At 38.8% G+C, this 24,776-nt stretch overlaps 1 protein-coding gene across 6 annotated transcripts; it reads right to left on the bottom strand.

Moving 5' to 3' along the window:
• Positions 1-1,836: 1,836 nt before the first annotated feature.
• LOC129374111 (rhotekin-like) lies at positions 1,837-23,721 on the bottom strand. 6 transcript variants are annotated; one of them, XM_055052319.1, is made up of 13 exons: positions 23,515-23,720; positions 19,986-20,185; positions 19,537-19,586; positions 19,347-19,400; positions 18,477-18,594; positions 18,158-18,397; positions 17,955-18,049; positions 17,777-17,883; positions 17,537-17,665; positions 12,891-13,053; positions 10,034-10,132; positions 7,441-7,528; positions 2,380-2,489 (listed from the first exon to the last, which is right to left on the bottom strand). In XM_055052319.1, the coding sequence occupies exons 1-13, from the start codon at positions 23,530-23,532 to the stop codon at positions 2,483-2,485; spliced, it is 1,368 nt and encodes a 455-aa protein (XP_054908294.1). In that variant the 5' UTR covers positions 23,533-23,720; the 3' UTR covers positions 2,380-2,482. The 6 variants fall into 6 exon arrangements, with proteins under 6 accessions (XP_054908292.1, XP_054908290.1, XP_054908291.1 ...); XM_055052317.1 differs by lacking the exon at positions 7,441-7,528 and having other exon boundaries at positions 1,837-2,489; positions 23,515-23,721; XM_055052318.1 differs by lacking the exon at positions 23,515-23,720 and having other exon boundaries at positions 19,986-20,209.
• Between the last annotated feature and the right edge of the window lie 1,055 nt (positions 23,722-24,776).

The raw sequence follows: 24,776 nt of genomic DNA, 5'->3' as shown, positions 1-24,776 counted from the left end.
TGAAACATTTAAGGAAGAAATCCCCCTGCATCAAGCAAACTTTTTTCATCTTTAGTATTTCAGCTTATTGTCTGAACACCGGCACGACACGTGCAACCTGTTCAGTCACTGTCCGGGCCTCGGATACAACTGTCTCATCCCAAAACAAAATACCTGCATAGATCTGCGGTGAGACAATAACATGCAGGCAGAGGCGATACGCCCTGAGACTCTAACCGAACCGGCGCTGAATATAGCGTGCATATCGTCTGCTGACGTGACAGACGTATTGTTTTTATCACCCTTCGTGTTGATCTACACTTTGGAATCTCTTTCAGGCGGACTGAGCTTTAAAACTATCAACAGCAGAAGCGACGAGGAGGACACTTTTACTGTGCAAGCTATTAAACACTTCTCTGGTGAGATTTGGTGACGTGTTCAGAAGGAATCCGATAGTCAAAGAGATAATGGCTGCGTACAGGTCCCGACATGCTTTGTGCTGTCACTTCAATTAAGTTGTTCCTTTGCTGATGGAGCTATAAGCTTAGGTACACAAATGGTTCAAGGAAGATGTGTCATATCAACAATCTATTACCCTTGATATCCTATGCTGGTATTACAGAATCAAGCATATTGAATGCTTAATTCCAGAGCTATAAACGTAATATGACTGAGTTTTTCCTCAATTTTTCTATTTTCATACATGCTACACTGCAACCAGAGTTCTTAGTTTCTGAGTGCAAAATGTTAGAACCCTTGAATTAAGACAAAAAGAGAAATGAAAACCAACAAGGAACTTTTCTGCAAGATGTAAGAGCTTGTTTTAAGTCAATTCTCAACAGGTTTGATATTAAACGAAGTCAAAGAGAGTCCCGAAGACCCAGTGGTCACTGGTAGAAGCGTCAGAGACACCTGGAATGAGGACGAACAGTTAAAGAGAAGTAGTGCACTCAAACGTAATGGCCTCCACACACACACGTACACACACACTCGTTCAATACACATTAGCTTTGTTTCAATCGACCATACGATTGCACAATTTAACATTTAAAATTTTGGTCTTCACATTGGAAACGCCAATTTTGACCAAAAAAAAAGAAAAAAAGTCTTTGTTTTTTGATAAGTTTTGGCATTAGGGTGAGGTGGCGTTTTTTCTATTGGTCATAATCTAAATTGGTTTATTTTCCAAAATGGCAACAGAAACACTTTTTTCACATCACCCAAGTCACATGATCAATACCTGGATGCCACTGGCGCAAACTCAGCAATTGCAAAATTGTGAGGGTTTTTTGTTGTTGTTTTTGTTTTGTATCAACGGAATATTGACAAAGTTTTGCGCACATTAAAACAGCTGCTGCTTATACTAGATGTGCACTGCACGTCGCCCACAAGACATGCAGTTTGGAAGTGGGACCATTACAACGTGGGACTGTTTTCCAGCACCGGCAGACTTCCTGTACTTGAAGAGAAGATGGGTGTAGAAGTGTACCGGGGTTTTCTCGGCCAGAGTTCGAAGGTGAAAAAACAGAACGAATTTTCCAGCAAGACAATAATCTGAAGAAAACCTTAAGCTGATTTCGAAACACAGCCACAGCGGCCCAGTCAGTGACGTCACACGACTCCATTAGAGTCCATTATCTACAGAGATAACAGAGTCAGGTCAGAGTGCATAGGAGATTTAAAGAGAGTGGATCAAACTCACACCCAGTATGAGGTATTAAAAACATTTCAGTAAAAGCGTTTAATAATTAATCCTTGTATTATTCAACTTCACTGCACATAATTTGATCTGTGGAATTTTGTTTTGATTTCTTTTGGTGTGCGGATTAACCAGGCTGCTACCCAGATACGGTTTGAACTTTCTTCACTGTTTTTATTTTATTATTATTATTTTTATTTCCATCAAGCGTGTTTACATTCCGCAAAGTTACACCTGGAATACAATGTAAACAATGCATCAATAAGCTTGCCAATGGGTGGGGTGATGTCAACTTACAGAAAAAAAAAAAAAAAAAGTGTTCGGACTGACGCCTCGTGAGTCAGCAGCCTGACTGCCTTTGGTTTCAGGATGAGAGTCTGAAAGCCGCAGGGTGACATCTGACAGAACCCTTTATTTATAGCTAATCGTAAAATGAAATGTATTGCGACTGGAAATACTAATTTATCAGAAGGACAATTTATGTGCACAACAAAAAAAAGAAATGTTTATTCCCTCTGGTTCGCCCTTTTTTTTATTTTCACAACACAAATGCCAACAGATTTGTAGACAAGTGTATCATTTCCTTAAACTTAACTAGTATTTTTTTTGTGACTTTCTTTCCTCTTTAAATTTGCAAACCAACATTCAGTGAAGTCCTGGATTTGCGTACGGGCAGAGAAAACGAACGGCGCGCCTCATCTCCGTCATTCGTCATGTTCTTGTCCATTTCGACCAGGTCTGAAAACCGCAGGCGAGGAGAATGGGAGCAATCGTCTGCCTGCCGCCGTATCTCTGTCAGGATGACTAATAGCTGGAAAGGAGAAGAAGAAAAGAAAAATGGTCACTGAAGTCGAGCGCTAAACAATGAATTAGTGTCCTGAATTGACTCTAAAGAGGCCTTGCTGAGGCCATCCTGATTTATTTCAGACTTTTTAAACGTCCAATTCCTGTCCTGGCTGCTTAGCCGGACAGTATGGTGGATTTGGCAGCTTTATGTTTGTGCTGTTCCCTACAATATAAGGGAGGAAAGGGAATATGTTTTTGCATATTTAATTTCACTCTGCAACTGGGTCATGCAGTAAGAGACACAAGCTACGGTTTATTTTTTCTTAATGCCAGAGTGAGTGTTTGACGGCAGCCTTTGCCACCAACACGACTAATGACGACTCGAGCAGCCATTTTTTTCTCCACAATAAATAGAATCTGTACTAAAGACTCTGTGTTGTATTAACTTAAGGTTATCTTCGTCTGACGTTAACTTTTTTTTTTTTGATGACCTGAAATATGTCTCCATATAAGCCTAGTGTTATGTGTTGATCAAAGTCTTCTTCACAGATATTCAACAGTCCCTGCATAACTCGAAGGAGGAACTTCTTTTTTTTTTTCCTTGTGGTTTGCACACACCCCATTTAACAAGCCTGTCTTCTGAGAAAAACAAAACAAAAAAACATACATATCACAGTTGAAACTATGCAGACAGGCTCTTCTCCAACACCACAATTTGCTCTCATGTGGTGATTTGTAAGAATGAGGATATGAAGCAGATTTTTTTTTTTCTTTAACCTGATGAATCACTCTGACCAGGATGTCAATTTCTGGCCATCAGTTTAATGAAACATCTTGTTTTGTTTTAGCGACGGGACGAACAGGAGACGTCTATCGCCTTCTGCTTATGCAGTGATGAGATCAGAACGCGGCGCTGTCGCATTGTAACCTCACAAAATTGGAAATATCATTTTTAGACTTACTATACCACAATATTTTGTTGGAATCCCAACTTTGAAGCCGTGTTGATTTTTTTTTTCCTTCTTCAATTTACTTTATTTATTTGCATGGCACATCTCCATCTGTTCCATTTGTTGGCATTTTCATCTTCTTGGAAATTGTTTTGCAAATACATACTCAAAATTCAAAGCTGCCAAATAAAAAAACCAAACAAAACATACAAATTGATTGTAATTTTTTTTTTCTTTTTCTCACTGGCAGCATGACAGTCAAAGTGTCAAGGCCCAACAGGTTTTCTCTCAGTAGAGCACTAAACCTTTTTGCCAAGATATACAACTACTAGAAATGCAATGGACACACACACAAAAAAAGGGAAAAGAGGTTTAAAAGGAATACAGACAACACAAGTTGTCCTTGTGCTCTCGCTGCCTCTTCCTGTTTGTTTTAAACTTACTTTGCTGAAATGACTCACAGCAGAATGCACTCTGGTGGAAATGAGTGCTTTCAAGGTGAAGCAGGGGCCGCTGTTATAAAAGCCGATCTTTGTTGCCGTGTCCCATTGTCACCTCGCATATATCAAATATCAAACTTTGCGGTACAACCTGTTCTGTGTGACACCTGGCGACCAATCGGCGGATTTCTCTCAGTACATCTCACAGTCGAACAACGGGTGTCTTTCTTTCCAGACTTCGACTTACGACTTTTGTTTGCCGGCCTGAGTAACAACTTAAATTATGGGTTTGCTTTTTATGACTTGGACGACGTTGTGTTACAAAGCGCCATTGTGCTTCAAGCTCAGAAGGCATTTGTCGTGCCCGGCCCCAGTGACATCAGCGAAGGAATGCCACCGCTGACCTGACAAAGTCCATCATCTTCATCGACCCCTACTTATGTCGTTATTGTGAATGACATATTTAAGCTGTGACATAAAAAACATTTGTATATTTATTGGGAAGGCATCCTAATTGCTATAAATGGCAAGACAGAAATGTAATCAAGCTCTGTCACAAAGATGGCAAATTATGTTTCCGCTGCGGCTCGGAAAGGCATTCGTTTCCGTCGGGCCGTTTGTTTGTCGCGTCACAATTCAGTGGATCTTATTGGTGCTCATTGTGAATCAGCAACGTAAAGCCGTGCAATTTTTGTGAAGTGGACAGAAACTTCCGATATTGATGTTTAAAATTCTGAAAAGTGTGGCATGCATTTTATAGTTAACCATATTTTATGTTTATAAACCCCAAAATGAAACTGCCTTCAGAAGTGACGGAATTTGTAAACTGACTAGACACATATACATATATAAACATATATATATATATATATATATATATATATATATATATATATAATATATTATATATATATATATATATATATATATATATATAATATATATATATACTTATATATATATATATATATATATTTATTTTGCTACATTAGTCAACATATAAAGAGCACAAAAAAAAATAAATAAATAAATAAACATACCAGACAGTTCTGGGATGTACTAGCAGAGGAATGTTATGTTATAAAATCCTGGAGGGTTTTGTAATCTCGTGGGTATTTGTGGTGACGTTATCTCCCTGTGCATGCAGATGATGTTTTGGAGCCGATCTACAGACTTGCTGCTCGCCTTACACAACTTTAAAGTGTCTTTGTTGTTCCAGTTACAATAAAATAAAAACTGGAATTTAATTTTGAATCGAGTCAGAGCTGTGCAGAGTCACGGCCTCTGACGTTTTTTGAAAAGTTCGCTTTCGACAGGCTCTCTCTTTGAGACCGTGAAGCGATAGATAGCGTGGAGACGGGCCGGCGCAGAATTGAAATAAACAGAAATACCTGATATTCAGGCTGCAGCCGTTCAGGTTTTTTTCTTTTCTTTTCTTTTCCTGCTGCTCACTCTGATGAATACGTCTCACAGTTTACAATAGGAGCGGAAAGTTCTCCAAGAATGATGCTTTCATCAGACTATTATCAGCCTAAGCTTAAGTAGCGACGGCTAAATATAGATATTCTTTTTTTATATATAATGAAAATGTTCACTATAATACAAAACCAAGTCATCTGGAAGCAGCAAACACCTGCAGTGACGAGACGTCAGAGCTGACGTGAAGCATCTTTAAATCCTCTGACTCTGCTAAAGGAAAACAGAGAACTTGCCTTCACTCACTGAACAGGCAATAATAATTAAATTAGGTTGGTTTAATTTCAATATTTAATTTTCTTCTTTGTTTTCCTTTTTTTAGTCATAGGTCTCCATTTTGTTAAAGAGGCTATTAATAAACAAATTAACAAGGACCAAGAACATTTAAAATTTGTTTTGTTTGTTTTTTTTCTGTCATAGAATAATAGTAAACTGAATCGAATTCTTGTAAAATTGAACTTTGCTGTCAAACCAGTTTGATGTTCATAGATGTTTTCCATCAAATCTCACTGATTTTGCTCTACTTTGCATTGTGCACTGTGCATTTCTTTGAGGCAAAATCTCAAAGAAATGCAGCTGCCAGTGGAGCAAAAGACAGTTGTCCGATGCCTGACACTGATTTTTTTTTTGTAAAAAAAATAAAATAAAATAAAATAAATGACATCCAAATTCCCACAACCAATAGAGATTTGTGGTTGTGTCAAAAAAGCTAAAAGTGCGTGACTACACTAGCAAAGCACAAATCACATTTAAGATTGATAATACATTGGCTCTTAAGACACATTTCAAACCATTGTCTAAAATATGTCCGTTAAAGTCTTTGTGAGTTGATTGAAATCTTAGATTAGATGGAATCAATTCTGCCCGGTGTTGGAATGTTGAATGGATAGTTCTAGGAAGTGTTTTTACCAAGTTAGGAGTAACATGCTGCACTGTCTTGGATCAGGATTGTACCTGTAGATCGCCTCTACTTCTGCAACTACTTGTACGGCTTATTTAATGGCAACAATCGAGTATTTAAAAAAATATATATGTACATATTTATGCTACTGAATACGGTGAATTTAACATCATTGCCTTTGGGATGACGTTTGGGTTTTCTTGGCTGTGTGGGTCTCTTCTTTTCCGTATTACATTACAGTTGATCAACTACCGTATCGTAGGCCGCACGTAAGTTTTCTTTTTTTTAAGAGGAAGTCCAAAATGAATCTCCGGAGGGAAATTTTCAGATGAAATATGAGGAAACGGCAAGCTGCAGTTGGGTGATCTTTCTCCCCTCATTTGTTCAACATCGCCGCTTCTGAAGCAACTTTCAGTGACATTACTGGCGCCAGTCGATCCGTGCCGTGCGGTTCGGTGAATCTGCGGACTTGCCGATACAATTTTGCTATCTGCCGTGATGCGTTTAAGGCCTCAAATCAAACAAAAGAGAAACAGGAACAATGCATGCAGAAGTTTAAAAAAAAAAAAAAAAAAAACAGAACCTGCTTTATCGCTTTTAATACACTTTCCAATCCAGGAAGAAAATAGAAAAAGGGTGTGACTTTCACATCCAGATCTAATCAGATCCAGAGTATCTAGTTTAGATCCCCCCTGTGCGTGTTTGTGGGGGTTTTTTTTGTTGTTGTTGTTAATCACTCAGGCTTTGGCTTGCTGTTGACACCCATAACCACAGAAATCCTGTCCTGGTGTCTCTTCCAGACACCAGTAGTGGAAATTTCTACTTTCAGGAGACATTTTTCTTTTAAGTTTTAAAGTGGAAAATAGAGCAGCTCACAAATTTGATTGTCATGAAAGTAAACAAAGCCGAGACAGCGCCTCAAGCTTATAAATTTGAAATAAAATGAGCACACGGGAATGAATCTCTTAATTAATCTCTTTTGTTGACATTTTTGTGTAAATTGAAAACTCTAAATCTAACATCGGGTATTTAGCTAGAAACCGATTTTCTAGCGAAATTTACTTTAAACCTTCTCCGTTTTGCATGAGCCGCGTTCGTCCAGCTGTTGCAACGACTCAAGTGATTGTGCGCGTCAGCTGAGAGGATTTTCTGCGATTCATCCTGAGAGCAGAAACAGAAGCAGTGGTGTGACTGCTGAACCAATCATACCTTTCACTGTAGTAAGAGGACAGCAACGTTCGTATTTCATGAGACAAATCTGGAATGGCAGGACCTTTTCTCGGAGAGGAGGGAGTTACTGTAAAGGAAGAGGAAGACGGAGACAATGAATCCACCTGTCAAACTCAAATATTTCAAGCATAGCTCGCAGTGCCAGAAAACACCTGAAGGCGATGATATGATGATTGGAAATGAGGAAGTTTGAGAAAGGGGTTTTGTTGTTGGTGGTGGTGTTTTTCTGCCTCCCGCCCCCTCGTTCCCGTCACATGAAAACTCTGAAACTCTGAAACATCAAACTGCACCACAAACATGTTGCATGCAGTTTGATTGGCATGACTGACGTTTTTGTCAGTAGGCGTAAGAGATAGCACCTACTGACAATTTAGGTGATCATGGACCTTATGAGCTTTTTTGCCCCAAATCTAAAAATAACTGCAAATTGACAAAACTAAGCCTTTTTGCCGCATTTTGTGCACTAAACTACACTGTTTGCCTACAAATTTGAATTATTTTTTTATCTGTACAAGTTCTGATATCATTACTGCTGTTTTTTAAGTTTGAAAATGGAAAATAGAGAAGCTCACAAATTTGATTAACATGAAAATAAGCAAAGGCAACGACAGATATTCTGTCTGACATTCTGGCCCGTGTCATTTATTTAACACATTTTTTTCCCTACAAAACAAAAGCAGAATACTTCTTATGAGCATTAAGAGTTCCCACAAATCCAGAAGCACTACCCCCGCCTTCCTTGTTGGTGAGAAACACTGAACCTCTGCATGTGTGTGTGTGTGTGCGTGTGTGCGTGTGTGTGTGTGTGTGTGTGTGTGTGTGTGTGTGTGTGTGTGTGGGGTGTGTGTGTGTGTGTGTGTGTGTGTGTGTGTGTGTGTGTGTGTGTGTGTGTGTGTGTGTGTGTGTGTGTGGGTGTTTTTTGTCTGAATTTCTGGCATGAAAGAACAGGCACCATTGTCGAAGCAGTCATTGTAATATCAATGCATGCATTGATGTGAAGATTTGAGTCTTTCACAATAAACAGGCGTTACACGCAATCTGGTTTTTATGAATTCTTCTCATCTCTACTTGATCTGTGTGGCTATCAAGTCTACCGAGATTTAATATTTCCTATCAATAATGGAGAAATCAACTCAAAAATCATATTGTTAAAAAAAATCTAATAAAATCTTAATTCAAAAGAGCTACAAATACGGATATTAAATATTCTCAGATGTTTTAGCTGAAATTTCAATACAATTTTGCAACAATTTTGCTGTGTTAGTGTTTTAAATCATTTTAGCAGCTGCTTTCATTCAGTTGGCACCTCAAATAAAACCCCAACGACTTGTATTTAATGTTAGCAGTGAAATGGAAACAAGAAAAGCTGATAACTAGTTCACTAGGTCTTTGAGCGAGAGGCTGGCAAACTTTGGAGCCAGGAATCAATATTTCAAATTAATGCGGAGACAGAAAAGGAAGAGGAAAGCAAATATTGGACTCGCTTTTCGACTGCACAAAACCATAATCTTGGATTGTTGAGTAGGGATAAGACAAAAAGGAATAAGTCCAGTGCTTTATGATGACTATATGAAGAAAAAACCTCTTGCTCTGGTCCCAGTTTATCAAATGGAAAAAAAACCCTGTAAAGTTGGAGCTATGTGACCTTTAAATCTTGAAGATTTACAGTTACTTTTTTCTTCTTTTCTTCAATTATTAAGCTTCCTGGATGAACTGAGTTGATTTAATATAAACAACATTTTTTCTCCCGCTGACATTAAATCAAACCAGGCGATTCTTGTTCTTGGTTTTGAAGGATTACCAACATATTTGCTAAATGCCTGAATGGGAAAAAAAACAAAAAAAAAAAAACTTCTTATTTACCTTCTTGAAATTCAGAAGTTCACATCCACTAATTTCATCATTTTATGCCTTTCTAAGCTTAGTTGCACACCAATATGGATACATTTTAAGATAACACATCGCTGTGTGACATCATGGAAAACCAAGACAAACTATCCCAGATATCAGGAAATTAATTATGTCTGGTTCACCTTTCAGTATCGTTTTCAGATGTCTGATTAGTGCCACATTCATCTGAAAAACAAAATCTTACCAAGACATTTTGGTCCTGCTTCTAGATTTCTAATTACTATTTGTATGTTAGAAATAAGGAATCTAAAACAATTCTAATGTGGATATAGGAGCATGCTCCAAATCGAACTGCACAGCCTTAAAGACACACACACACACACACCCACACACACAACAACACACACACACACACACACACACACACACACACACACACACACAAAAGACAAATAGCAATGCTGTCAATTTAAATCAAGGACGCCTTTCATGGCATCTTTTCAAGTCTCGTTTTCTGACCTGGCATCTGTTCAGAGGAACGTCTCAAGCAAAAGGACAAAGCAAGAAAAAACTAACTAAATTGAAAAGGAACATGTTAACTAATTATTTTGAAAGAGGGGGGGAAAAATGGCCTCCAAAAATAACACCTGAAATCAGAGACGTGTGTTGTCCCCGAAATGCTTGAACACAACAGCGCCGCTATGCTTTATGAGACGTTTACCCATTTCATGAAACAGGGATCCCTGCCTGGCCGTTTTGGGCTTCCTGGACCTCGGCGCCTCGATCTTCATCACCTCATCGCAACACCGTTTCCACTGACCTGGAACAGCCCAAGTCGGCAATTACAAACAAATACAGACAAAGAAGTATTATTTTTTTGGCTTTTTGTAACGTCTAGTCAAGTTCAGGTTTTTGTTATACCTGCTGTACCACATGTCAATCAGCAGGACCAGAGGGTGAAAACACACACACACACACAAACACACACAACCACACACACGACCACACACACACACACTTTAGTCTAAGTCTAATGTTCTGTAAGAGGAATGCAGACATAGTCTGCTATAGTCAGATAAACCAATCAAAAGCATTTTCAGCCATTTTGTTAAGAGTTGATAAAAATCCACCAAAGTCTTTATCGGGCTTCGTTTTGCTATTTCAGCAACGTCTTAATTATTTAGACCTGCCCTAAATAACGAAGGCAACAGCATAAATGGCACGTGAAAAGAAAAGTGTCCGGTTTCTAGGTGTGGAAGATATAGACTCAAAGTTTTAGCACAACATTTTGCAGTGCTGTTGTAATACTGACAAAAGTGATGATGAGAACTATTTGTTAAGGCTTTTTTTTTAAAGGTGACTGTATGGCTAAGACTGCGTCACAGCAATAATAGCCCCACTAACAAATACTGCCCTGGAAGAGCATTCCCATTGTAAATACTTTTCTTTAGGACTCCAGTCGCACTGTGACCAAATTTGCAAATTTGTTGGCATTTGATCCTTTCATTGAACAAACAGCACAGAAAATAGTAAAACACTCCAAACATCAAGGAGACGTTTGGGAGGGTTTAAAACATCACTATTTATGAATGAAACTATATGGCGGGTCTCTACATTTCTGCAAAGTATCAACTCTGTGGACGTAAACAAACACCAATCAGGCTTTTCTTCGCAAAACTTTTTGAAAACTATGCACCATGCTGGCAAAACACAAAATCTTATCAAGTATTTTTTTGTAGTGTTTTTTGTGCAAATGTCTTGGTTCACTTAAAATTACAGAGCCCGCGAGGGCAACGCTTTGCAGTGCTGTTGCAATACTTTTGGATTTCCTCGCGATAATCTACTATCAGTTACGTGGCATAATTGAATACTGTATGTCTTTCTTACGGTGGACGCCAAACTTTCTGGTTTAATATTAGGTGATGTGAGGTTTTTCCATGTCTGCTAATATCTCGTTGTGAAATATCTGACATTTTATATCTTTTTCTTTAGGATAGAAAGGCACCACAAACCTGTAATATAAGCAGAAACATTACGTAAGTAGAAAAGAAATAAAAATACATCCTAATTTGGACCATTTCTGAGTTATTATCGCGGGTAAGAAGTAATCTGACAGTTTTGATTGTGTCTCTGTCGTGCTGCTTGTCTGAATGGTTTAAGTGCTGCTTTCAGTGCCGTCCCATCCCAACCTTAACGGACATAAACATGCAGTAAATAAATAGATTTTCAATCAGTTGTTTTCCACCAAAGACTTAATAACAATAAGCATGTTTTATTATTATAAAACACGGCAAAACTAAACTAATCTCATCTGTCCATGTCTCAATCAGCTCCAAACCATTTTTTGTACTACTGTCGCAATAATCAATTTATTCCATTTCGATTACAATGCTCCCAACTTTGCAAGCACCGACAACCCCGCTCACCGCTTCCTCACACACGCAAAGCCAGAATGCCAGCAACCTTCCCTTTCATATTTGATGACAGCCACGTCCACATCGGCACGCCCACCCAGTCGCATGCTCCTGTCATGTCAACAATTATTTATGTCATTCATATGGCTCCTACAGAGCCTCAGTAGAAACGTGTTTATCATCATTAAATCTTTGGTGCGAAACACTGATTGAAAATCAATTTTTTGTTTTACTGCACGTTTAAAGTGGAACGGCACTGAACGCAGCCCTTTAAACCATTCAGACTATGAACACAAAAGACACAATCAAAACTGTCAGAAGACTAATTACCCGTGATAATAACTCAGACACAGTCCAAATAGTTTGGATGTATTTTATTTTTTTTCCTACTTCCTGAAAGTTTCTGTTTATATCATAGGTTTGTGGTGCCTTTCTATCCTGAAGAAAAATATATAAAATGTCAGATATTTCACAAGGAGATATTAACGTACATGGAAAAACCTCACATCACCTTATATTAAGGCAGAAAGTTCGGCGGCCACCGTAAGAAGGCCTTACAGTATTCAATTATGCAGCATAACTGATCAGTAGATTATTGTGAGGAAACGCAAAAGAAAAACAATTTTCCACGTCCCCTGGAGGGCTTTGTATCAAATAACACTGAACTAACTGAAAAGTAATTTTTCAGCAAGAAACAACAGCTTGCTTAAAGTCAATAATTATTTATTATTGATAAGATACATAAGAAAATTAACTGAGATTATTTCACTTCTAATAAAATATCTTTCCCCATAAGTGAAATAATCTGCCAGTGGATCTGATACTTTATCAATATTGAGAAATGATTTAATAAAGTCAAGCTCCTATATCTTGCTGAAAAGTTGCTTATAGGTCACTTGAAATAAGGCAAAGCTCAAATAAATAAATCAAAAACACAGAGTGAAGCTTTGTGTTTGCTTCGGTATCAATGAGTGACACAAAGCCCGTCGGTTCTCTCCGAATTCCCAACTCTGCTTAGTTCCCATAAGTGAACTAAGAAGTTAAAAACCAACAACCTGCTTTCACTTTGCTAATAATAGCCCAAGAATTTCTCATAGGCGATAAGAGTTGAAGATAAACAAGATTTATTTTTCTGACAGACAACTTCCTTGGTCCCAGCCTTACTCAGGTTGTAGACATGCTGCTGGAGGGCCTTGTTCCAGCCTGGCAAATCTTCAGCATTCTGGGTGGCAGCTGCATAGGTGGCATTCTCTCTGTCAGGCTGCATGCGAATGCTAATCTGCAGCCCGTGGACAGGATGGCTTTCTGACGTGCACACTGTGGTATCCTGAAGGTGGAAAAAACAAGTTCAAATGAAACAGAAATTGTGTAAGTTTTATATTTAATTTAGATTTCTCTGAAGTATTTTTTAACAACATCATCATTAATATTACATTTCAGTTGGAATATACCAAAATGTGTATATATATATATATATATATTATATATATATATATGTAGTCTGATATAATCTGATAAATCCGTTCACAAACCAGCTGTACTTATGCTGAGATTAAATCACATACAAGTCGACTGTTTACCGTTTGACTTCTCTTCAATGTGTTGAAAGAGATTTCATTTAAGGGCGTCGGCCACATTCTGTTACCATGATGCTGCCAAGCACAATTATTTCACGCAGTGCTTGTTTTTTTTATTATTATTATCATTATTTCAGGTCTGTTTTGGTCAAATTTGGTCTGTCCTGACCAGAGCACCTTCCTCTACATGAAAGTTTGACTTTTCGTGAAAGAATTGGGAAAAGTTCAGGTAACGAGTAAACACTTCGGAGAACAGGTGCACCCTTTACCATTAATGAAAATTTGAGTGAACGTCCTCTTCATCTCATGAGACACGACAGGATCGATAGGCATTTTTTGGTTTCCTGAGCCGGGTCACATTTTACCACGTTGGAAGAATTGGATTGGTGGAAGAGTACACACAAAAATGTGATGCGATGGGGCGGGGAAAGGCTTGAAATGTAATCTTTTGTTTCACTTTTTAATCTCAAATTGTACACGACTGTTGAATATTGCAACGATAAACATGTTTAGCACGTCTGAACGTCATCGCGAGTTTAACGTTAATCCAAGATCCGTCTTAGCCGTCAGGAAGGCGGCTAAGAGTAAAAACATCCATTTTGCGTTGCCATTTTCTTTTTCCCAGTTAAATCTGACGTGACGACGACGCTGGAAAAAACAAAACACTGAAAAAACACAAGTAAAAGAGATTTGACATGAAATCAGAAGTAGATACAAAACATAATATGAGCCAAAACAAAAGATTACACGGCTCCCCCCCCCCTCCAGTTTAATAATGCCTGGCTTTTCCCAGCAGTTCAGCAAGCAGGTTGTGCCAGTCTGTGATTGATGGGAAGGGATCCGATTGTTGAAGGAGTGGAATTCAGCACCACAGCAATCGATGTATAAAAGGTTTAATTTCTATCAAAACGCTTAAGAAACAAGAGGGAGAAACTCGCAGGAATCAGAATATGCCACTCGCCGATCAAATTAAACAGAACATTTGACAATAACCTTTAAGCAGGTATTAAAAACTTTTCATTTATTGTTTTGATAATATTTGAATCTTAAATATCATGTTTGCGTCAGCCCCAAGCAGAAAATCATCAAGATTAACAAACATAAAAGCTTGATCTGTCGTGTTTCACTCATTAAAATAACATTTACAGTAATATTCTAGATTATTGAATATGAATGCATCGTATTGATAACATGTACAAATAACTTCAAGAGAAACAAAAACTCCCATCCTCATGCATTGTGGTTGTCCCATAAGTAATAACTTAATGAACCATATTAAAAGAACATTTCCTCTTCACTCTCACTTCCTCATAATTGTTTTATATTGATGCACTGGTATGCAGCAGCTGGCATTTACCAAAAATGCATGTAAAAAGTGATCTATCTGCAAAAGGGGAAAGAAAAGGCGTCACAAGGAACAAGATCTGATAAATTCATTATGAAAGAAAAGATTCTGGTGGATTTTTTTTTTCAGTCTGTCTGCAAGTTTCTGGTTTAAACTGGTTCTTTTGACGTCACTGGTTTCTGCCTTATCCAAAAACATGCAGATTAACCACAAGATTATTTTCTCAAGGCTCCCGCACTGAAGCAAGCATCAGACAGACATCAGACACGCTGTCCAACTCCAGGTATTTCTCAGTAAGTTCAGGAAGTTCGCCGGGACGTCAGGTAAATTTAGCACATGTACATTTGGTTGTCTAACCCAGTGGTTACATATGTACATCTGAAATAAACACTATTTTACGTCTGAAAAGTCAGTGATGGAAGTTTTCATCAACATCAACTCTGCATAAAAAATTGCCACGAGCCATACTTTGGGAACCTATATTTGGGTATTGACACAATAAACATCCACGAAGCTGAAGCACAGCAACGTTGTAATTCAAAATCTGAACTCCACTAATGAGCCAGTATTGGGTAATCATTGGGGTTTCAGCCACATCATAATCCAAAACATATGGCAAATCATTACAGGAATGATTTATCAGAGGCCAAAATCTACTGTGGGTTTAAAGGAGGAATGGTGACTGTGCAATCTCTCTCTAGCTCACCGAAAGAGGAACGGCGAATGATCCGCTCCGCATCTTTTCATCTTGTGAAATGTTTTTGAAGTTTCACTATTTTTTGCACTGTGTGATTATCCAGCTGCAATATTGATACATTTAGTCATTTAAATGGGGTTCATTTGGAAGTTATTCCGTCATGTTTACTGTACGAGTTATACCATCACAAACACCCTGCAGAAATGCCTGAGGACAAACTGCAGAGCACTTAAAATGACTGTAGCTCAGACTGGTTTTTCTCATCTGTGCAGCAGGTGGGTAGTTTGAAGTGAACAACTTCATTTCTTTACAAATCAACATTTTTAAAAAATAAATGAATGCAGCTAAAAAACAACAACAAACAGCTCAGTTCCCGTGTAAATCAACGTTTTGATGAACAGGACTTATTTTTAATAATCTACTACACTGCTGACAATTAATCCAAGACACTAACAGACCTCAAACACAAATGTTTCAAGAAAGTAAAAGGGAGGTTTTAACTTTCTGAGGTTCTAAAAATATGTTTGTGCTACTGGACAAATATTGCTTCACAAAATGATCATGCAACTAAATGAAAAACGTTTTCACACCACACTTATTTTAATGTCTTAAAAGCAACATTATGTATACTATAAAAAAGACACGTCCTCCACATATTTGTTATGTCGCGACAGAATGGTGTGACTCTGCTTTCTCCTGATTGACAGCTTCGTTTCCCTCCGCGGCGCTGCAGCTGGTTCAGCACAGAATAGGGTGATGATGGAAACGTTACACTTCTTGTCAAATCTTATGCAGTGACTCTGCATCTATTCTCAACACATTTCTATATGCAACAAAACCTTGGATGGTTCTATGATCATGTGGTCTTTTAACCAACTAAAAATAAAAAAATGTTTTTTTTGGTCCATTTTGTCAAAAGAAAAGAACTTGCCTTATTTATACACACATTTTGATACATGTGTGCATCAAAACTCTCTCCCTCTTTACAAAGATGCACGCCGCCTGCTGCACTTGAATCCATCAGGCATCAACATTTATCCAGCATAGAGTTAGAAAAATTGTAATTCCAAATAATTGCAAACAGTGCAATCTCTCAATATTTTTTTTTCCTTCTATGTTCACGGACTTTGAGTAAATAATATAAAAAATGTGTTAAGTTAAATGGACTTGCAAAAGAGCAGCCGTTTAACCCCATTTCCTGAACGTGTCAAAAGTAGCAAAGAGCAACACGAGTTGCTCTTTTTGCTGCAGCAAAAATGTGTAAAAGTCTCAGAAATTCTAATTCCACACCTCCTCCCTCCAAAAAAAGAAAGAAAAAGTACAAGAAAAGCTCTTATGGCTGATCTGAGATTTTCATTTCACCTCCATCTGGTTGGTAAGAAAAATCCCGGCTCCTCATCCAGCCCCATTTGTCGCAGCAGTTTATTTTATTTCTTAATTATTTTTTTCAGAAGCAGGGCGTGGCATGTAGATATTTTCTCGCTGCCACTTCCTAACTCAAAGATCAACAAACCTCTGCTCTACTTTGGTGTGTCTGTTTTTTTTTTTTTTTTGTGAGTTTATTTTTATTTTTTTAAGAGTCAGTGAGAGAATTGGGCAATCTGCTTGACATCATATTCATATGCCAGCCTAACAGGAAGTCGTAGATAAGTAAAGGTTCACAGCATTTAAAAATGAAAGTGTATATTTGAAAGGAATGCTTCAGTTGTGGGTGTTTAATTGGGACATAATTGTGACACCAGAGAATATTTCTTCTTACCATAATACGCAATAAATACTCTAAAAGTGTGAATTTTAGTGGGGAATGCTTGCTACTACAAGAATAAATATGACAAGGTATTCTTATAAGTGTGTAGGATGCTGCAACATAAAAACACTGACTGTTTTCAGTGTGCATCTGCAGCTGCATATGAATTCATTCCGTACTCTGATCTCTGAAGAAACATTTTCACAAATTCTCATTATTAAGCCACTTCAATAAATAACCAAATAAATTGGTGTGACATCTCGCTGAGTGTGGGTAGAAATAACCGGGATTTAAACCGTGAAACTCTCAAAACAGCTTTGTTTGCGTTTATACTCACCGGTGCCCTCTGGTGGCTTTGCCATGTGACTGTAACCAACCCAAGAAGCATAATCTCGGCATCTTTGCATTAACCTCATTATGACTTTTCATATTTGCCAGCCAAACCTTTGTGATGGGGATCACATGCAGAGGCTCGTCCTCCGACTCCGAGTCTTCTCCACTTCGGTAGCAGAGCAGAGTTTGGCCTTTCAGGACACAGTAGAAGTTTCCCCAACGATCTGCGTCATCCTCAAGCTGAGTGAGAGCAACAGAGAAACAAAGACACATGCAAGTAAATCAGAATCAAAGGCAGTTGTTGTGATTGGTGGTAAATATATATATATATAAGATTATATACATATTAACCTTGATCTTAAGTTGGCCCCTCATCACTGGCTGAGTCATGCATAAAGGCTGAGCGACGAAGCGGCAGCACATGTTTCCGAACAGAGGCAACCAGAATGGACTATCTTCTGGAAAAAAAATAAAAGCCTAAATCACACTTTAAAAAAAACACAATCAGAGGGAAACGACATGAAATTACCTGTTGCTGAAAGGGTTAAATCATGCGTCTTGAAACCCTCTCTGACGTGTTCAATAGTCAGTGTTGTCTGAGCCAACAAGTTATACTTTGGGCCCCTATGAATACAATTAAATTCATACAATCATAGTTTCTTGAAAAGAATACAAAAATTTTCAAAAAATCATAATATTAAACTGTGTTTCAAGGAGAGTGGCCATGCCCACAGTGCAGAAGGAGGTGAAACGTGTCCAGGTCTCGCGGTGCCGCCACCGGGGCAGACGGAGCCGCACGCAGACGCAGACTCAAACGCGGCCCGGATCTTTTTCCCAGAGGAGCGTCCCAGCGAGCCTCCCAGGAAGCTCATTCTCCTGGGAGCCGGAGCCGGGGCCGCCGGAGGGAAATCCTCGGCGGCGCAGCAGCTGTAGAACTCGACGCGGAGCGAGAAGCCCGGACCCACCTTGTCGCTGGGCGGATGTGAACGGTTTCAAGAGCTTGCACGTTGGAACGCGTTAACTCGGGTTTTCTGCGGAAATTTTGTCTTACAACACGACCGCGTCCTCGAAGCAGATGTCGGTCAGCGTCCTGTCCACCATCACCAGGTCGGTGTCGTGGATGTCTGAGCCGCACTGAAGCAGGCAGAACACAGCACAGCGATGCAGCTCTGTAGATGGAGAAAACATGATTTTATTGGGGATTTTATTACTTTTTTTATTACATTCTTTTGTCACATTTATTATATAAAAAAATAATTCAGGCACAGAAATGCCTACAAAAAAAATCATATTCTTACAATGAATACGCCAAACTTTTATTTGGGTACATTGAGAAAAAACCCGATCATGTTCACTTTTTTGCTACTCTGAACAATCTCTTTCAGATTAGTATTGCTGAAATATTTATTATTAATAATAATAAGAATAATCTGAGTTTTTAGCTACTTTTTTAGTTACTTACAATTTGTTTCCCTGAGACATTTAGACAAGTTCAATGAATGAAATGTGCATTTTTTTCAAAACTATCACAAAGCGAAACAAAGATTAATTACACAAACAGTTACATAGCTACACCCTTACAGGAATGCTTAAAGGTATTCCTGTTAGTGTGTAACTATGTAACTATTTTAAACATGACAAGGTATTCCTGTTAGTGTGTAGGATGCTCGTTTTTCCACTGAGACGAAAATGTGACATCTGAAATTAAAGTATCACATCAAAACAACAACAAAAGAACTACATTTAATAAAAAGGTGGGTACTTTTTGAATCTGACAAATCTGGGCACTTTTTTAATTTATGTATTCATGTTTTATAACTGTGGGCGACAGTGCTACCCACTGCACGAAATTCAAATTTGTGTGTGATCACTCTGTGGCTATGAAGTATTTATTTTGCCCTCATCTCTGCCATTTGCTTACCTCCTTTGTTTTTGAAGTACTCTGAGTCTTTCCACATGAGGGGGATTCGCAGGTCTGCAGAGTGTAAATTAATTAGACAGGCATAAAAAATAAATAAAAAAGTTGTTGCAACAAGCAGCTAAAAGACAAATTCAGCTTCTAACATGCAAAGGATTAAACAAATACGATTTGTACAAAGGCATTTTGTTACCTGAAAGCGAGACTTTTCCAGTGCATGGCTCTGCGTCTTCAGATGTCTTGCTGTCAAAATAACCAGTGGTCAGCCAGCCACGTCCAGGAAATATAGAACATAGAAGAAACAACAATCTGTTCTAAAATCAAAAAGTAATTCCCTTAAGCAGCATTGACACATCAGTTACATATTCACGACTCTCACACCTGAAGACTTAGAAATGGAAATTCTGGATCTATTCATTGTGTAATGTAAACACAGCCCATGCATCTCCAGGTGACCTTGCCTGACATCTTGTTTGTTGGTACAGGCTGTGCATTTTCTCGCAAAAATGACCTCCTCGGTTCGTTTTTTTAAAGAAAAAAAGAAATAAAATAGAATGACTTTTCAAGTTCCTAATTCACATGCGTCTCCCTGAGCAGTGACCTCCCAGCGAAATCACGCATACGCTCAATCCCTCTACTGACCCGTGTCCCTCTCGCTCTAAGATCCGCGCTCTCCTCATCCTCTGCAGCTGGCCGAGCAGAGCCAGGATGCGGGCGTTGCAGGTCAGCAGGCTCTTGGAGACCTCCAGGGCCTGATCTCTCCGGGAGCAGGCAGCCAGCAGTTTGTAGGCGCCCTCCTGCATGCGCACCTCCCTCTCAATCTGCTGCAGCACTCTCTCCTCCTGTTGGGGACGAGACAACTGCATAATGTGACGCCCGCATCTAAGAAAGTCTACACTGACAACATTGAGGACAGAGGATGTGCCACAAAAAAAACAACAACAAAAAAAAATAAAAAAACAGATATTAGGAAGGCGATGTAAGGGAATCTTAATTATATAGGACATTTTCAGGAATAAGGCAGTTCAAAGTGCTTTACATGAGTTAGAAGCAAGCACTAGAAAAACTAAATAAAAAACAAAAGTAGTACATAATTTGCACTCATAGGACATTCTCTAGATCTAAAGTTTGTTCTCGATTAGTAATATGAAGAACAAGTGCTCCACAATTTATAAACTAGCAGGAGTTTCTGTGTCTCCCTGTTTGATTCTTGTTCTGGGTTGCTACTTGGTAAGAATAAAGCTAAATATTGGCTCCACATGTTTAATAAGAGTAAGCACTTCATAGTTTGTAAAATATGAAACTAGAATCTCTGGATCATAAGTTTGTTCTGGATTAACTAGGTATAAAGCTAAATGTTGGTTCCAGTTTCTCTGGGTTGCTAAGTCGATAGTATTTCCTAAGCTTGTTTCAGATTTGTAAAGTATGAAACTAAATGTCTGCAGCTAAGACTCCCATGGCCATTCTGGAGGAGCTGCAGAAGTCCACAACTCAGGTGGGACTGTTGACATGACAACTATTTGGCCCTTTTTGCACATGTCTGACCTTTTTTGAAAGAATAGCAAGAACTTTGCCACAAGGGGGCGCTGAGATGAGACCGAAATGATAAAAGCTGTGTGCTAAATATGACGCTGCCATGCACATGGAGAATCCTTTGAATTTGAATTTGGGATTTTATCTATTTCATAAAGGGAACAATCCCTGCTAAACTCGAATGCATCACGCAAGTATGCTTGATTTATCCAAATTTTTGACTGTGGTAGCAGGTTGATGGAAGGGACTTAAAAATAATAATAATAATAAAAATACAATCAACCTGCATAAAAACATGCATGACCTATGATTGATAACAGGTTCCAATTAATTGCAAAAAGTAGCATCATTCACAGAAGACATCGATAAAAATGAAAAGTCACATCCTTAAGAAAACTTGTATAAACATTTAAAAATGATTCGAGACATGAGTACAGTTTTGATGACGTAGTGACCACAGATTAAGTAATTTCCTTCATCAACTCCTTGTTCAAAGGAGTTGATGACAAGATAGATGGAAATATCCCAGAAGAAAACCTGTTGGAACCTGTGTCAGACTATGGGGTAAAACAGTTCCTCTGCTTCCAGCAGGAAAACGATGCTCCACCCCAGACAGACCAAGCCTCGTCTGATCTGACTGAGCTGCAGCTGTTTCGCAAAGAATGGGCAAATCCTCTGTCTGCGTGTGAGTGGACACCACCCACAACAACTTGCAGCTATAACTGCAGTGAAAAGATGCAGTTGTAGAAAGAACTGATTCAGGTAGATTGGATCCAAATCATGGAGCGTTTCTCAGATTTTTACTCTCCCCCTCCACGACACGCATCACAAATATGCACCATTTTGAGATGGGAACCCAGTGAAATACACAAATATTTGTAACATTAATGTGGCAAAATGTGAAAAAGTAAATTAACACAAGCCCCTGTACAGCGTAGCCTCCAAGCTCACAATAAGCATCTACCATCCTCTGAGATTCAGACAACTTTCTCTTTCATCGGCTGTATGAATTTGCTTCTGACCGAAAGTGTTGGAGAAGTGCAAGTGTCCAAGTGTCAGTGACCCTGATAACCAAAGTTCCAGTGTTGATCGGTTACTCAGAAGCAGAGTGAAAAGTGTGTCGCGCCAAAGCTAATCGAATGGGCCGATTTGTTTTGTAAGTCAACAAAACGCGGGATCACTCCATAATTTTGCAGATTTCTTGTCAAAATACGGTGATCAAACTTTGTGGAGATTTTTTTTTCACCCTCTCTTACACGCGAGTGTAAAGATTTTGAATGATATCAGAAATTCTGATGTTGACTGCACACGTGAAAATGAGAACCACTTCCGTTGGAGACCTCAACTGGAACACCCGACAGACAATGCTGAAAGGAGGCTTTGTATAAGCTCTCAGAAGTCAGGGGCTGAACAGCGTATGTCTGCAATCCAGGAAGAAGTTGATAAATAGCAAATAAGTGTTCTTTGTGTCCATAATTATTGTTTTGTCCTTTTTCCGAACACTAAAAACTGCAGAGGAAGACAGCCACATAGTGAGAATTCCCAAATGGAAATTTTTTTCTTCCTTTCTTTGAACCATACAGCTGCAGTTGCTGTTTTATTCATGGTTGAATTGTATTGATTGTGTCCATGGTATGGTCTGCAGTGATTAATACAGCTTTTGGCCTTCCACGCTGAAGGACTCCTCCACTGGGTTATTTATCGCAACCCCAAAACAATCGACAGCATTTGAAATGAGTCGAATGCGTTTATTCTGTCTGAAGTTTGCATTTTCTTGTTGATCAGATGAAACGTCCAGCAGTTAACAAAACTATTGCCGGCATATCTTTGAACCTCAGAATTGTTATAAAAAAATATAAAGTGTAGGGATTCACAAAGTATTTATATATATATATATATATATATATATATATATATATATATATATATATATATATATATATATATATATGTATATATATATATATATTATATATATATATATATATTATCATATATATATATATATATATATATATATATATATAATATATATATATATATATATATATATATATATATATATATATATATATATATAGTAAGTATTGCTTTGCCTTTTGCGAGGTTACGCAAAAGTATCGCGAGGGGACGCAAAAGAAAAAACAATCCCCACCATGTCCCCTCGGGGGTTCCGTACCTTCCTCCATCCTTCTCATGTTAACTTAGTCCGTAGAAATGCTCTAGCTAGTTTGCCAGCTGTTACCAAGTGACTGATGCTTTACCCAGAATGCACCTGGAGACATCTCGACGCTTGTAATTTTGTGTGTCTTAAAGTTAAATGTAAATAAAGCCAGTCACGTACCACAACATTTTATGCAATATTTTAAACCCACTATGTCACTAAAATCAGTTGGTCTTATAAAGTTCTTAGCAACCATGAGTCAACAATGACTGGGGCGGCTTACTATATAATCTACTGGGACACACAGATTTATAATATTATATATAGTCCATAATCAACTGGAGCGGTCTGATGTCACTAGCATTCTCAAACGTGACAATCCTCGAGGTCATATACCGCCTCCCCTCAAGGCCCGGACCTGCTCTGCGCATCAGAACGACGGTCTTCAGCACCTTTTTTCCTCCGTTTGCTTACCTGGTTCCTGTCGGCCATGGCTCCACTCAGCTGAGCCTCAGTTCTGTTCGGGCTGCTCTCTGGAAGCGGGATAATCCTGCAGCTGACTGGACCGCCGTTCGGACTGGGACTGCAGGCGGAGCAGTTACTCAACAGAGATCAAAACAATCTTAAGCCTCCATACAAGTGGCTGGAGCAGGAAGGATTAGTCTCCAACATTACACTCGCTCTATAGCGGGAACAATGCCGGCCCATGTACAGAGTATTAACTGTACCAATCATTATGTATGAATGTAAAAAATAAATAAATAAATATGGAAGCCAGTCGTGTCACAGTCTTCGCATGAAAAACCTGCTGTGAATTTCCGCGCATGGAATGGAAGTTAGATAAACACAGCCAGTTCATTTGTTGAATTTACAATAGAGTTGAAGTATTGCGGGATTAATTTGTAGGGTATCCAGTAATTCCCGAGAGGGGATCAATGGTTCCTTGCATAACTGGCATGCATTGTGCAACAAAGCTCCCACTCAAAATCAGCACGAGTAATTTCCCTGCTGCCTGGCCATTTTCCAAAAACTGTCCCAACTGAGCCCCTGTTGCCACCCCAGCTGGCGACTATGAATTCAGTAAATAGTTCATGCAAATTGGACATAAAGCGCATGGATCTCTTTTTTTCCGACGACATTGAACGCAACACAATGTGACTTGGCACCTCCTGCTGAGTGGCGGGAAGGACAGAGCGCGAGGCACCAGCAGCATTTATATGGATATGTTACTGACTTAGCGTGGGCCGCACGCGCGCCATTGCTGTCCATTGAGTCAGGAATATCAGTGGTCAGGAAAATACCACAATCACGCAAAGAATCTGAAAAATGGACGCAATGTTTAGCGGTTAATTCAACCCTACGACAGCCATAGACAACACTGTTCAAGGGTTTCACATTTAACAGGTGAGGAAAAAGTTTTAATTCAAAGGAAATATCAAAAAAGTGAGCAGTAAGTTAGCTATGCTCGCCTAAGTGTTGCTAGCCCGCTATTGACTTTGTTAGGGTTAGGGTAAGTTAAGCACAGTAAGGTAAAGTGCTGTTTTGTGTGTTTTGGTTCCATTAGGCCCAAACAGGAAAACCTGCACACCAAGTCATCAGTAGAGCAGCCGTCTCATCAAACCTGGGCTCCAGTTCTAATTGATGTACCTGTGAGTCTTTGGTTGACTGGATCTCCGGACAGTTCTCCAGATCTGTGATGTCTGATACATCATCTGGAGGAATGTAGGCCTCCACAG

This window comes from Poeciliopsis prolifica, unplaced genomic scaffold (genome assembly GCF_027474105.1).
Source record: "Poeciliopsis prolifica strain line A6 unplaced genomic scaffold, Auburn_PproV2 SCAFFOLD035, whole genome shotgun sequence".
Taxonomy (NCBI): domain Eukaryota; kingdom Metazoa; phylum Chordata; class Actinopteri; order Cyprinodontiformes; family Poeciliidae; genus Poeciliopsis; species Poeciliopsis prolifica.
This window is presented reverse-complemented; position numbering and strand designations above follow the sequence as displayed.